Source organism: Capra hircus, chromosome 12, assembly GCF_001704415.2.
Source record: "Capra hircus breed San Clemente chromosome 12, ASM170441v1, whole genome shotgun sequence".
Taxonomy (NCBI): domain Eukaryota; kingdom Metazoa; phylum Chordata; class Mammalia; order Artiodactyla; family Bovidae; genus Capra; species Capra hircus.
The window spans coordinates 74,708,674-74,724,607 of record NC_030819.1 but is presented as its reverse complement, the minus strand read 5'-3'; the positions used below and the strand labels follow the sequence as shown (position 1 = coordinate 74,724,607).

Sequence of the window (15,934 nt, the reverse complement as noted above, 5' to 3'; positions counted from 1 at the left end):
CCTTTACAGCTTCTACTGATTTACTTAATAAAAGGCTTATGCACATGCGTTCCTGACTAATCAGGTGGCTGGACTGTATTTACTTGAAAAAATTAGTTTGAATTATCATCAGAGACCTAAAGGCTCACAGATTAAGGAGTCAAAGAGGCTGAAAGAAAAAACCATCAGCCCCAGCTTCACGCCTCTCACACCTCACTTTCTACTCCCAGAGATACTTTCAATTTGATAAAGCTGTTTCTTTGGTGTTCACCTTTATCCTTCTGGTGCTGTCTTGATGTTTTACTTTTAGGCATTATTCATCAACTTCCCATCATGTACGATGAGAGTTTAACTCTTTTTCACACACCCCCTTCCCCTGCCTGGGAGTCCCTGGTGGCTCAGTGGTAAAGAATCCACCTGCCAAAGTAGGAGACCCAGGTTTGATCCCTGGGTCAGGAAGGTCCCCCGGGGAAGGAAATGGCAACCCACTCCAGTATTCTTGCCTAGAGAATCCCATGGACAGAGGAGCCTGGTGGGCTACAGTCCACGGGGTCACAAAAGTATCTGACACAACTCACTGACTAAACAACAACTTCCCTTGCCAGCACCCCATTTCCTATCCCTCAGTGTATTTATGTGATACCTGATGCCCTTTGAGTCTTCATATATTTATGAAGGTCCATATTGTCAGAGCCATGGTTTTTCCAGTAGTCATGTATGGCTGTGAGAGTTGGACCATAAAGAAGGCTGAGTGCCAATGAACTGATGCTTTTGAACTGTGTGTTGGAGAAGACTCTTGAGAGTCCCTTGGACAGCAAGATCAAGCCAGTCCATCCTAAAGGAGATCAAGCCTGAATATTCACTGGAAGGACTGATGCTGAAGCTGAAACTCCAATACTTTGGCCACCTGATATGAAGAACCGACTCACTGGAAAAGACCCTGATGCTGGAAAAGATTGAAGGCAGGAAGAGAAGGGGGTGACAGAGGATCAGATGAGTAGATGGCATCATCGACTCAATGAACATGAGTTCGAGCAGATTCCAGGAGATAGTGAAGGACAGCCTGGCATGCTGCCGTTCAGGGGGTTGTAAAGAGCCGGACACGAGTGAGTGACCGAACAACAACAATCTCTATGGAACTTCCATTCATATGCATTATGTCCCCTCCTGTTTACCTGTCTTACATCAATTTAGGTATCAGACCAATCAAAAAACCTGAAGGGAAGAAGGGGAAAATTTCCCATCCCCACACCAAACTCTAGTCAGGCTTTTCTGAATCTTCCTCTCAATTAGGTACACACTTTTGGCCTTCTATGTTCATCTGAGCATTGTCCAGTTTTAGCAAGAATAAAGTTCAGTTAGCTTAACCAGAAACCTCAACCTGGATATCTGGCAGAGTTCCTGATCCTCTACCATTTCCCAAATAAAGTCTGATCACCCTGGCCTGCCTGCAGCAGGGATCCTGTTAGGTTGATTTAGTCAGAATATTCCATTACCTCTGATTCCCTTTCAGTAATTTTGCATCAGACAGGAAAGCATCTGCCTGCAATGCGGGAGACCCGGTTTGATCCCTGGGTTGGGAAGATCTCCTGGAGAGGGAAATGGCAACCCACTCCAGTACTCTTGCCTGGAAAATCCCATGGATGGAGGAGCCTGGTAGGCTACAGTACATGGGGTCACAAAGATTGGACACAACTGAATGACTTTACTTCACTTCACATTCCCACCAACAAAACTGAAGGATCTCTACCACCTGATTTTAAGACAAACTATGAAGTAGTAATAAGAGAGTATGGTGTTAACACGGGGACAGACACAAAGATTAACTGAATACAAATGCAAACTCAGAAAGAAACACACATGTGTGGTCAGTTGCTTTTCCACAGAGCTCCAAAGATAATTTAATGGTAAAAGAATAGTCTTTTCAGTAAATGATGTTAAAAATTGACTATTTCCATGAAAAACAATGAGCCTTAATCCACACCTTTTACCATAAAGAAAATTAACTTGATCATATACTAACGCACATATACAGAATCTAGAAAGATGGTACCAAAGAATTTATCTGCAGGCCAGCAGTGGAGAAACAGACATAGAGAATAGACTTATGGGCATGGGGAGAGGGGAGGAGAGGGTGAGATGTATGGAGAGAATAACATGGAAACTTATATTACCATATGTAAAATAGATAGCCAATGGGAATTTGCTGTATGGCTCAGGGAACTCAAACAGGGGCTCTGTATCAACCTAGAGGGGTGGGATAGGGAGGAAGATGAGAGGGAGGTTCAAGAGGGAGGGGACATATGTATACCTATGGCTGATTCATGTTGAGGTTTGACAGAAAGCAACACAATTCTGTAGAGCAATTATCCTTCAATTTAAAAATAAATTAATTAAAAACATTAACCTGGAGTATAAATCTAAGTGTAAAATCTAGAAATATGAAATCTCTAAAAGAAAACAGGAAATTTGGGCCTGTCACCAAAATGGGAGAAAATGTTTAGAAAACATGTATCTGATATATTAGACTTGTATCTAGACTATATAAACCCAAGTATTCAAGAAATCATTAAAAAGAAAGCAAGTAACCCAGTTCAGAAAGTGGGCAAAGGAACTGAAGAGACATTTCACTAAAGAAGATAGACATGAAAAGATGCTCAACATCATGTGGGACTAGGGAAAATGCAGATTAAAATCACAATGAGATATTCAGCAATAAAAAGGAGCAAACAACTGGTACACACAACATAAATGATTTGCAAACATATAATATTGAGTGAAAGAAACCAGACTCGAAGTGCCACATACTGTGTGATTCCATCTATGTGACATTCTGAAAAATACAAGTGCATAAGGGCAGAAAACCAGATCAGTGAGGGGCTGGGGGTAGGGCTTAATGGCAGAGTGGCATAGGGGAGGTTTGGGGAGATGGAGCTGTTCACTGTCAGTTATGGTGACGGCTACACAACTGGCTGTGTTTGTGAAGCTCACAGCACTATACACCAAAACAGTGAATTTCACTGTCTGTAAACTGGATCTTACAGCACCAGATGGTCAACACCAAAATCAGACTGATTATATTCTTCACAACCAAAGATGGAGAAGCTCTATACAGTCAGCAAAAACAAGACTGGGAGCTGACTGTGGCTCGATCACGTACTCGTTATTGCTAAATACACACTTAAATTGAAGAAAGTAGGGAAAACCATTAGATCTTTCAGGTATGACCTAAATCAAACCCCTTATAACTATACAGTGGAAGTGAGAAATAGATTTAAAGGATGAGATCTGATAGACAGAGTGCCTGATGAACTATGGATGGAGGTATGTAACACTGTACAGGAGGCAGGGATCAAGACCATTCCTATGAAAAGGAAATGCAAAAAGGCAAAATGGCTGTCTGAGGAGGCCTTACAGAAAGGTGGGAGAGGAAAAAAAAAAGCTGAGACAAGAAGAGAAGCGAAAAGCAAAGGAGAAAAGGAAAGATATGGTCATTTGAATGCAGAGTTTCAAAGAAGAGCAAGGAGAGATAAGAAAGCCTTCCTCAACAATCAATGCAAGAAATAGAGGAAAACAATAGAATGGGAAAGACTAGAGATCTTTTCAAGAAAATTAGAGACACCAAGGGAACATTTCATGCAAAGATAGGCACAATAAAGGACAGAAATGGTATGGGCCTAACAGAAGCAGAAGATATTAAGAAGAGGTGGCAAGAATACACAGAAGAACTATACAAAAAGATCTTCATGACCCAGATAACCACGATGGTGTGATCACTCACCTAGAGCCAGACATCCTGGAATGTGAAGTCAAGTGGGCCTTAGGAAGCATCACTACGAATAAAGCTAGTGGAGGTGATGGTATTGCAGTTGAGCTATTTCAAATCCTAAAAGATGATGCTGTGAAAGTGCTGCATTCAATATGCCCACAAATTTGGAAACCTCAGCAGTGGCCATAGGACTGAAAAAGGTCAGTTTTCATTCCAATCCCAAAGAAAAGCAATGCCAAAGAATGTTCAGTTGCACTCATCTCACACGCTAGCAAAGTCATGCTCAAAATTCTCCAAGCCAGGCCTCAACAGTATGTGATGTTCAAGCTGGTTTTAGAAAAGGCAGAGGAACCAGAGATCAAATTGCCAAAATGTATCGGATCATCAAAAAAGCAACAGAGTTCCAGAAAAACGTTTACTTCTGCTTTATCAACTATGCCACAGTTTGATCACAACAAACTGTGGAAAATTCTTCAAGAGATGGAATACCAGACCACCTTACCTGCCTCCTGAGAAATCTGTATGCAGGTCAAGAAGCAAGAGTTAGAACTGGACATGGAACAACAGACTGCTTCCAAATTGGGAGGGGGAGTACAGTATATCAAGGCTGTATATTGCCACCCTGCTTATTTAACTTATACCCAGAGTACATGATTAGAAACTCTGGGCTGGATGAAGCACAAGCTGGAATCAAGATTGCCGGGAGAAACATCAATAACCTCAGATACACAGATGACACCACCTTTATGGCAGAAAGCAAAAAAGAACTAAAGAGCCTCTTGATAAAAGTTAAAGAGGAGAGTGAAAAAGTTGGCTTAATACTCAAGATTCAGAAAACTAAGATCATGGCATCTGGTCCCATCACTTCATGGCAGACAGATGGGGAAACAATGGAAAGAGTGAGAGACTTTATTTTCTTGGGCTCCAAAATCACTGCAGATGTTGACTGCAGACATGAAATTAAAAGATGCTTCTTCCTTAGAAGAAAAGCTATGACCAACCTAGACAGCATATGGCAGAAAGTGAAGAAGAATTAAAGAGCCTCTTGATGAAAGTGAAAGAAGAGAGTGAAAAAGTTGGCTTAAAGCTCAACATTCATAAAACTAAAATCATGGCATCCAGTCCCATCACTTCATGGGAAATAGATGGGGAAACAGTGGAAACAGTGTCAGACTTTATTTTTTTGGGCCCCAAAATCACTGCAGATGGTGACTGCAGCCATGAAATTAAGACATTTACTCCTTGGAAAGAAAGTTATGACCAACATAGACAGCATATTAAAAAGCAGAGACATTACTTTGTCAACAAAGGTCCATCTAGTCAAGGCTATGGTTTTTCCAGTGGTCATGTGTGGATGTGAGAGTTGGACTATAAAGAAAGCTGAGTGCCGAAGAATTGATGCTTTTGAACTATAGTGTTGGAGAAGACTCTTGAGAGTCCCTTGGACAACAAGATCAAGCCAGTCCATCCTAAAGGAAATCAACCCTGAATATTCACTGGAAGGACTGATGCTGAAGCTGAAACTCCAATACTTTGGCCACCTGATGCGAAGACCTGACTCACTGGAAAAGACCCTGATGCTGGGAAAGATTGAAGGCAGGAGAAGAAGGGGACGATAGAGGATGAGATGGTTGGATGGCATCACCGACTCAATGGACATGAGTTTGAGCAAGCTCCGGGAGTTGGTAATGGACAGGGAGGCCTGGCGTGCTGCAGTCCATGGGGTCGCAAGGAGTCAGACACGACTGAGCGACTGAACTGACTGAACTGAAACTGGACCTTAATAAGAACAAATGAGAATAATAAAATACTTTAAAAACAACACTTTGTTTGATGTGTGGGGAATGGGGGGGGGAGCAAGGGAAGAAGGAAGAGGGAATTTGGTCATCAGGCTACTGCAGTGTTACAGTGCAAAATGGTGGTGATACTGGATGTTGGCAACAGAACTGTAGATGAAGGGGCTGGATATCAGATCAGCTTACCTGGTGGCTCAGCCAGTAAAGAATCTGTGTGCAATGCGGGAGACCTGGGTTCAATCCCTGGTTTGGGGAAATCCTCTGGAGAAGGGAAAGGCTACCCACTCCAGTGTTCAGGCCTGGAGAATTCCATGGACTGTATATAGTCCATGGGGTCGAAAGGGTCAGACACGACTGAGTGACTTTCACTTTAAAGGTTGTATCAAAAAGAGATGGCAACTGATGATGGAATAAATGTGGAGGATGAGGGAGAAGTATCAGGGCTGATCCCCAGGTTTCTGGGTGATGAGCTGCACTGAATTTTGGTATAGAATTTCTTGTCATTCCTGTGGTGCTCTGTCATGCCTCTGCATTTTCGTGTGGACGTCTCTCTTTCAGGCACAAGTGCTTCATTGATTCCCTCTCATTCATCTTTCAAGAATCAGCTCAGAATCACGAGCTTGGGTTGTAAGCCTCTCCTTTGTGTTTATAGATCACCTTGTGAATATTCCTACTGCACTGAACAGCAATTGTCAGTGCATTAATAAAAAAACATTCTAAGGAAACAGCAATTTATTTGGAAAGAACTAATTGTATCATTATCACCGAACCAGGACTTTTTGAACCCAGTAATAGATGGATTATCACAGCAGGCTTAGTGTTATATTTATGAAATTCACACTAATACAATGAATGTAAACACAGGACAGCATATTACTGCCACTAGGATGCAAATGAAAGTCAGCGGCTCGATGGTCAACCATATTCATGACTATCCTTCACAGTGAAAGCCAGCGTCGTTCAGTGAGACCAGCTATGGCCTTGGGTTGGAAGACGCTGGTGCAACTCTGGGCTCTGCTGCCCACCGATGGGGTGACCCTCAGCAAGTTATGTCACCTCTCTGTATCAGCTTCTCGGCATACAAATTTGAAAGTACAAAGAACAGGACTTTGAAGATCAAATGAATTTCTACAAGGGAAACTGACCAGTGCAGGAGCTGGCACATGTTATGCAGTAAGAAAAGTAGGCTGACTTTGAGAGCACTGGGAAGTGAAGAAGACTGGCCTTAAGTCACAGGAGTTTCATGCAAAAGTCAGGCCCTATACTCTATGCCTTGTGTGTGCGTGCTCAGACACTTCAGTCGTGTCTGACTCTTTTCACCCCTATGCTCTGCAGCCCGCCAGGCTCCTCTGTCCATGGGATTCTCCAGGCAAGAATACTGAAGCCCTCCTCCAGGCGATCTTCCAGACCCAGGGATCCAACCCGCGCCTCTCCTGTCTCCTGCACTGGCAGATGCGCTCCTCACCACTAGCACCACCTTTCTACACCTTATGTTCTAATAACTTTCAAGTCTCTGTGAAAACACGGTCTAAGTAAGGCTACCGCATAGACTGCAGTGCCAATGAGTTCCAACAGCAGAGGGTACAGTCATGCGCTGTAACAACTTCAGTGTAAACGTTCTGAGCACATTAAGCCTTTTAGCTACTAAACTCTTAGATTATTCTTTAGTATAGAAAGATAATGATAAATTAAATGTTCCTATCAAAACCAACCTACCTTTGACTAACGTGATAAATTAGGAATTGTTAAATCTCTTACCTTTAGGGTAGATGTCTTTTAGAGGGACTTCTCCTGGGGGTAAAATCCTGACTATCTGATTAGTATCCAAAAGAGTTACACAATTGCTCTGTTTTGCAGTTCCACTTTTCTTCTTTCCTCCATAGAAAGTTGAATCAGTGACTCTTGATTTACTCAAAGATGATGGCCTTTTCCAGGAATAAACTTCACTAGGTGACTAAAAGGACAAAGAGAGATTCAAGTACTGAAGTGCTATAAACTACACTCACAACTTTTACAGTGCAGTCCTTTAAACAGATGCCAGTGGAAAACTTATATTTCACAAACATAAGAAAATCAAATTATTCTTTAACCTTTCTTAATGCAGAAGATAGTTCCTTTATTGATAATCATAATTTTCAGACAAGTGTAACGTATACAACATATTTTTTATTTTGAAATGAATTATAACTAAAACGAGGGAATATAAGAGTATAGTTGGGCTTCCCAGGTGGCCTTAGTGGTAAAGCTGCTGCCTGACAATGCAGGCAACATAAGAGACTTGGATTCTATCCATAGGTCAGGAAGATTACCAGGGAGAGGGCATGACAACCCACCTCAGTATTCTTGCCTGGAGAATCCCAGGCAAGAGGAGCCTGGGGGGGCTACAGTCTATAAGGTCGCAGAGTCGGACACGACCGAAGGGACTCAGCACAACAGCATCAGTGCAGTCCAGTTGCTTAGTTGCGACCCCATGGACTGCAGCACGCCAGGCCTCCCTGTCCATCACCAGCTCCTGGAGTTGCTTCAATTCATGTTCATCAAGTCAGTGATGCCATCCAACCATCTCATCCTCTGTCGTCCCCTTCTCCTCCTGCCTTCAATCTTTCCCAGCATCAGGGTCTTCTCCAGTGAGTCAATTCTTCGCATCAGGTAGCCAAAGTATTGGAGTTTCAGCTTCAGCATCAGTCTTTCCAATGAATATTTAGGACTGATTTCCTTTAGGATTGACTGGTTGGATCTCCTTGCAGTTGTCCAAGGGACTCTCAAGAGTCTTCTCCAACACCACAGTTCAAAAGCATCAGTTCTTCGGTGCTCAGCTTTCTTCACAGTCCAACTCTTACATCCATACATGACCACTGGAAAAACCATAGCCTTGAATAGATGGACCTTTGTTGGCAAAGGATGTCTCTGCTTTTTAATATGCTGTCTAGGTTGGTCACAACTTTTCTTCCAAGGACCAAACGTCTTTTAATTTCATGTCTGCAGTCAACATCTGCAGTGATTTTGGAGCCCAGAAAACTAAAGTCTCTCACTGTTTCCATTGTTTCCCTATCTATTTGCCATGAAGTGATGGGACTGGATGCGATGATCTTAGTTTTTTGAATGTTGAGTATTAAGCCAACTTTTTCACTCTCCTCTTTCACTTTCATCACAAGGCTCTTTAGTTCTTTTTTGCTTTCTGCCATAAGGGTGGTGTCATCTGCGTATCTGAGGTTATTGATGTTTCTCCCAGCAATCTTGATTCCAGCTTGTGCTTTATCCAGCCCGGCATTCCTCATGATGTAATTCTGCATATAAGTTAAATAAGCAGGGTGACAATACTCGGCCTTGATGTACTTCTTTCCCAATTTGGAACCAGTCTGTTGTTCCATGTCCAGTTTTTACTCTTGTTTCTTGACCTGCATACAGATTTCTCAGGAGGCAGGTAAGGTGGTCTGGTATTCCCATCTCTTGCAGAATTTTCCAGTTTGTTGTGATCAAACTGTGGTATAGTCAATAAAGCAGAAGTAGATGTTTTCCTGGAACTCTGTCACTTTTTCAATGAACCAACAGATGTTGGCAATTTGATCTCTGATTCCTCTGCCTTTTCTAAATCTAGCTTGAACATCTGGAAGTTCACGGTTCACGTATTGCTGAAGCCTGGCTTGGATAATTTTGAGCATGATTTTGCTAGCGTGTGAGATGAGTGCAACTGTGTGGTAGTTTGAACATTCTTTGGGATTGCCTTTCTAGGGATTGGAATGAAAACTGACCTTTTCCCGTCCTGTGGCCACTGCTGAGTTTTCCAAATTTGCTGGCATATTGAGTGCAGCACTTTCACAGCATCATATTTGAGGATTTGAAATAGCTCAACTGCAATTCCATCACCTCCACTAGCTTTGTTCGTAGCGATGCTTTTGAAGGAAGTCCCACTTGACTTCGTATTCCAGGATGTCTGGCTCTAGGTGAGTGATCACATCATCATAGTTATCTGGGTCATGAAGATCTTTTTTGTATAGTTCTTCTGTGTTTTCTTGCCACCTCTTAATATCTCCTGCTTCTACTAGGTCCATACCATTTCTGTCCTTTATTGTGCCCATCTTTCCATGAAATGTTCCCTTGGTATCTCTAATTTTCTTGAAGAGATCTCTAGTCTTTCCCATTCTATTGTTTTCCTCTATTTCTTTGGATTGATCACTGAGGAAGGCTTTCTTATCTCTCCTTGCTATTCTTTGAAACTCTGCATTCAGATGGTATCTCTTTCCTTTTCTCCTTTGTGTTTTGCTTCTCTTCTTTTCTGAGCTTTTTGTAAGGCCTCCTCAGACAGCCCTTTTGCCTTTTTGCATTTCTTTTTCTTGGGGATGGTCTTGATCACTGCCTCATGTACAATGTCCTGAACCTCCATCCATAGTTCTTCAGGCACTCTGTCAGATCTAATGTCTTGAATCTTTTTGTCACTATTTGTCACTTTGGCACAACAGTATAGTTAATTTAAATAACTACAAGTAAATAAATAACTATTTTAAATGGAAAATGCTGAGTGCATCTACTAACTGGCATAAGGAATAGTATTATCAGTATTTTTCAAGCCCCTTGGAGGCCCCCTTCCCAATCATGTCTCTTTCATCTCTCCTAGACATTAACTCTCCTGGAATTTTTTTATTATTTTTTTCTCTTGCTTTACTTAATTTTTTTCAAAATGTATCTATTCATTTGGCTTTGTCAGGTCTTATTGTCCCACTCAGGATCCTCTGCTGCAGTGAAAGGACGCTCAAGTTGTACACAGGCTCAAGAGCTCATGGGCTCAATAGCTCCACGGCATGTGGGATCTTAATTCCCCGACCAAGGCTTGAACCCTCATCCACTACATTGCAAGGCGGATTCTTAATCACTGGACCACCAGGCAAGTCCCTCTTGCTTTAGTTTAAGTTTTTTACCATATATTTATCCTTATCTACTCTAAAAGATATTCTCCTATGCATTTGCTAAACATTTTGAGGTTTTCCCTTTCACTTTTAATTCCTTAATGCCTAAGGAAATACTTTTGTAAGTGGTATGAGGTTGTGCTCCATGCTCATCCTTTTTTGCCCATGGAGAGTAACTGTCCAAATATCATTAGCCTTTGCCCACTGATGAGCACTGTATGGGAAATCAGTTCCATTTGTGTATGGATCCATCTACGTCTAGGCTTTGCATTCTGGTCCACTGTATATTTTCCTACTCCTATGGCCAATACTACTTAGTTACTGAGGTTTTATAATAAGCCTTGAAATTCAGTAGGGCAAGTGCCTCTGCCTTTTATTCTGGCTCTTCTCTGGAAAGGCCTTACTGTTTGCCCTTTCTCTTCCATAAAACTGTGAGAGTTGATTTGCACTGCATCCTTGTCAGTACTTGGTATATCCTGGCACTTAGTCCCTCAGTGATGTCTGACTCTTTGCGAACCCACAGACTGTAGCCCACCAGGCTCCTCTGTCCACAGACTCTCCAGGCAAGAATACTGGAGTGGGTTGCTATTTCCTTCTCCAGGGTATCTTCCCAACTCAGGGATCCAACTCGCATTTCCAGCGTCTCCTGCATCAGCAGGTGGATTCTTTATCACTGGCTTAGTGGGACTAATTAACCACTGAGTTAGTGGGACTTTCTTATGCATAATACTTGGTACTTGGTATTGTGGGTATTAATTTTTTTTTTAATTTTAGCTATTCTAATAGGCAGTAGGGTAGTAGTACTATCTCACCATGGTTTTAATTTGCATTTCCCTAATGACTAGTGAACATCTTTTTATATACTCAATTACCATCCACTTATCCTCTGTAGTAAAGAGTCTGTTCAAGTCTTTTGCCCATTTGAAAAAATATATATTTACCTCCAATTTTATTTTTATATCTACTTAAATATATTGAAAACCATGAGTCCACTCAGATACATCCAGTTCCTAACCAACCACTACAGGATTCATTCTAGTTTTCTTTCCTGCTACATCGGTAACTCCCTTCTCAAACAGTGAGAAACCTAGACTTCATTATGTTTAACATAGTTAGCTCCTATCTCCACCACTAACTTCCTCTTTCAGGCAAATGCCCCCCCGCACTCTGCTTGGTCCTTATAGCCTGCACTGAGCTACATTCATGCATCAATGAAGTCTTCACCTTACTGGGCCCCCCGCATTCCACACCAGCCTGCCCCTTCATGGTGATGCCATCTTCATCCTGGCAGGACCTGACTCCCATCACCAGTTATCCCTCCCTCCCCCACTACGGATATCTTTTTCACCTGCTCAGGCTCTGACCTCTGACACCTCACACAGGTCCTCCCTTTGCTCATTTTTTATACTAGATTATTTGTTTTGTCACTCTTGAGTTTTAAGAAATCTTTATGTATTTTGGATAACAGTCCTTTGCTGGATATGTGATTTGCCAATATTTTCTCCCAGCCTGTAGATCATTTTTTAATTCTCCTCACAGAGTCTTTTTACAGAGTGGAAGCTTTTAATTTTGATGAAATTCAATTTATTAAAATTTTTTAATGGATCATGTCTAAGATGCTCAATGTTGAGTAGAAGTGGTGGTAATGGGTATCCTTGTCTTACTCTTGATATTAAAAGGAATGCTTTTAACATTTCACTTTTAAGGATTCACTAAGACACTTGCTAAAGATTTTTGTGGCCATTTGGTAGTAGGATAAGAAAATTATAAGAAGTTTACAAGAATTCAGGTGCCTCTGATAATGCTGTAAAACGCTAATGAGAGACGACATACCCTTTTGTTGATAGTTTTATGAGGAATCAAATGAAAATCACATAAAGGCAGAAAGATACTGTGGTATAAAAAGACATGAGTTTGAAGGCCAGTCATTCTTGAGCTCAAATCACAGCTTCCTTACTCAATATCTTTGTGGCCTGGGGGAATAGATCCTCTCTGTTTTTATTGTTTCATCCATAAAACTTGTGGAATTGTTATAAAAATTAATGATCATGTATGAAAGGGTTTAGAACAGTGCAATGCCTGGCTTGTATTGGGGTCTCAAAAATATGACTGCTCTCATAAAAGGCTGAAAGGTTGTCTAACTGACTCTAATCCTTCATTAAACAAAAATTCATGAACATCTCCTATACGGTGGGTACTAAATACAGGGAATAGAGCTTTTAATTTAACAAGGTCTCTAGCCTTCCCTGGTGGCTCAGAGTTAAAGCGTCTGCCCGCAATGCAGGAGACGTGGGTTTGATCCCTGGGTCAGGAAGATCCCCTGGATAAGGAAATGGCAACCCACTCTAGCATTCTTGCCTGGAGAACGCCATGGGTGGAGGAGCCTGGTGGGCTACAGTCTACGCGGTCACAAAGAGTCGGACAGGACTGAGCGACTTGACTTTCTAGCCTATAATCTACAAAGGATTTCTAGAGGGTCAATACAAACATTACCTTATACTCAGCTTTCTTACCTTTTTGCAGTGACATTATATTTCTATGTCAATTTCTTCAATCAAAAGATCAATTTTTTAAAACAGTTCCACCTTCAGAAAAGCAGATCCAGTATTTTCTCTACTGACCCCAGCAAGCATTTGTAGCAAGCATATTAAACACAGCTCTTCATTTAATCAAGCCTGCTGTATTCCAACAGCATGTTTCATTTTCAGTTATATAATCCACAACAAATGTTTTTTGCTTGATAATTAGGCAGACATATGGCAAAGTCCTAAGCCACATATTATCCACTGGGTTTTGGATTTCAAAAGTCTTAAACCCTGAAGTACTCATCATCCATTAATCACATTAAAATTTTGAGATACGCGAGACTGGTGTACTATTAAGCAGAGCCAGTATTTTATCTTTAAGTGATTCTATCACTCTGCCTAAAAGCTACAAAGAAAATTATGAAAATTAAATATTTAATCAAACACACAAAGCTATATCTAAGGCTATTAGATGGCAACTTGGACTGAAATAACCTTTCTATTTTATCTTCTCACATTTCCTTCAGGGGAAGATGGTGCCTGTTTTACTTGAAGTCGACTACAAACAGCCCCTTCTTTACAGATAATAATAAATAATAGCAGAAGGATCCATTGAAAAGCAAATTAAATTGAGACTACCAGCGTTATAGTATAAGCTGGATGCTGCAAAGATATAAGTCAGAGCAAAGCTCAGTGGAAAGCGAATGGTATTCATGAGTGTTGAAAAATTTCATCTACAGTAATGAGTAATGAGGTTCAACATATTTCCCCTTAAAAGTTCTAGAAGAAATGTTATCTCGTTAGTCTCAAATTGTCCCTCTTGACAGGATATAAAGTGACTGTCAGTAGGTTACGTATATATCTGCCCCATGAACTCTCATGTATGAAGAATATTAGTTTTTCTTTACTAAATTATATAGTTGCACTACACTTGAAATGTTAATTTTTAAAAAGCAATGAACCCATACAGAATGCATTTTTAAATGACTGGTCTTGAAAATGAATGTTGATCTGAAATGCTTACCAAAAAATCATTACACTTTTAATTACCCTCAAATAGGTTTATAAAGCTTAGGCCAAAGTGAGGGGAAGAAGTAGTTATTCAATAATTTAAAAAATTAAAGCTTACCATGAGATCTGGGAAACCAACAACAATTGTAGCATAACTATTCCTATCTGAGAGAATTCGGTTTGGAGAGGCAATCTTTTGTCCCACAGCTAAACTCAGATTTTCAGATGACAGTTGATCACTTGAAATTGTATGAGGTATGCTGCGGTCTGTTTCTGAAAAGTATCAGAGAAACATTAAACACCATATGCCCCTAAACTGCTCCAGGAATTAATTTTTGCAAGATTTCATTCTCACCAACTCAAACAGAAAAGCATAAATTAAAAAAGGGAAAATGCTTTCAATTACACTCATGGCGTTTTGTCTGAGAAGACTCAGTTTTCACATCTTGGTATCTTCTCATTCACAGAATTCAAATTTTTATTAGTAATCAAGATTAATACTAACAGTACTGCAGAAAGAGGTAAAACTGACCTGGTTTGTTAGCAATGGTCTATTTTAGACTTTTTTTTTCCTTAAGTGCTTTTCACACCACCCCCAAAATCTGTGATGAATAAAGTAGAAATTCTGATGTTCTGTGTTAAAAAGAAATGATGCAGTCCTAAAATAGACTTGGAACCTACATATATATAAACATTCTGACTTGTCAAAAATATGCAAAGACGGAACTTAAAAGATGATGGATTCTTCCTTCCTGTTTCTAGGGCAGTGACTAAGTTTCCTCTTCTGTATAAAGGTAACACATGCTGATACGACTGTATTGAAACGATCCTAGAGGAGCGTGTGTAATCAAGAGGCACCTGCACAGCCACAAACACACAGGGCACAGCACTTGCCTTGCGTGACTCCAAACCCTGGGCTGGGAAGCTCCTCTCTCAACACATACAACTGGCAAACCCCGCTGTCCTTAGATTCTATGTGTGCAGGTGTAGTTAAAAGATACTTCCTGTAAACAAACAAAACACCTAAGTGAATGAACAGTCTTTCCTTTTCTCATAACTGTGAGACCAGACTAGGAAAACTCAGAGTTTTTCCCTCCCAGGGCCTTTTTTTCATACTGTGAGTATAATTTCCAGTTTCAGAGTTTTTTCATGAATTTAAAAAAGAACTTCTTAACGCTGTATAAAGTTGTTGCTGTTGCTTAGTGGCTAAGTCTTGTCCGACTCTTTCTGACCCCACGGACTGAAGAATGCCAGGCTCCTCTGTCCTCCACTACCTCCTGAAGTTTGCTCAGATTCATGTCCCCTGAGTCGGTGATGCTATCTGACCATCTCATCTGCTGTTGCCCCATTCTGCTTTTGCCTGTATAAAGAGGAGTGCATAATAACAATGCAGTCATAAATGTGAACTGAAAACCTAACGCTTCCTGTAAGAGGAAAGGCTAGCAAAAAAAAAAAGAAAATTAAGAAACCAACTCAAAAGAGACACTCCATACCATCATGGAGCCTGCTATTAATATGACTTATCAGCCAGTAAGAGGGAACCCGGCCTCAAATTTGTGACTAGGTACCGGCTTCTCTGGTGGCTCAGCAGTAACCATCTGCCTGCAATGCAGGAGACGAGGATTTAAGCCCTGGGACAGGAAGATCCCTTGGAGAAGGAAATGGCAACCCACTCCAGCATTCTTGCCTGGGAAATCCCGTGGAAAGAGGAGCCTGGCAAGATACAGTCCTTAGAGTCACAAAGAGTTGGACACGACTTAGTTGACTAAACAACAAGGGACAGAAGCCCTCACTGCTACAATCCCCTTGCTTTATTTATTCGTATAATTGCCAAAATAGGGACGTATAAATAGCCAGGAATCTTCTGCATCAGGACACTTCTGCCTGTCAGCAGAGGAGCAGAAAGTCTGCACGGAGCCAGGAGAAGTGATGCATGAGGGAGCACTCAAG

The 15,934-nt window shown here is 41.1% G+C and overlaps 1 protein-coding gene across 1 annotated transcript in view; it reads right to left on the bottom strand.

Moving 5' to 3' along the window:
- The window catches only part of VWA8 (von Willebrand factor A domain containing 8), a 376,045-nt gene that overhangs the window by 129,931 nt on the left and 230,180 nt on the right, over positions 1-15,934 (bottom strand). The window contains exons 33-35 of the mRNA XM_018056795.1: positions 14,879-14,988; positions 14,103-14,257; positions 7,303-7,498 (exon numbers count right to left, since the gene is read on the bottom strand). Coding sequence (XP_017912284.1) covers positions 7,303-7,498; positions 14,103-14,257; positions 14,879-14,988 — 461 coding nt within the window. The remainder of the gene's footprint in view (positions 1-7,302; positions 7,499-14,102; positions 14,258-14,878; positions 14,989-15,934) is intronic.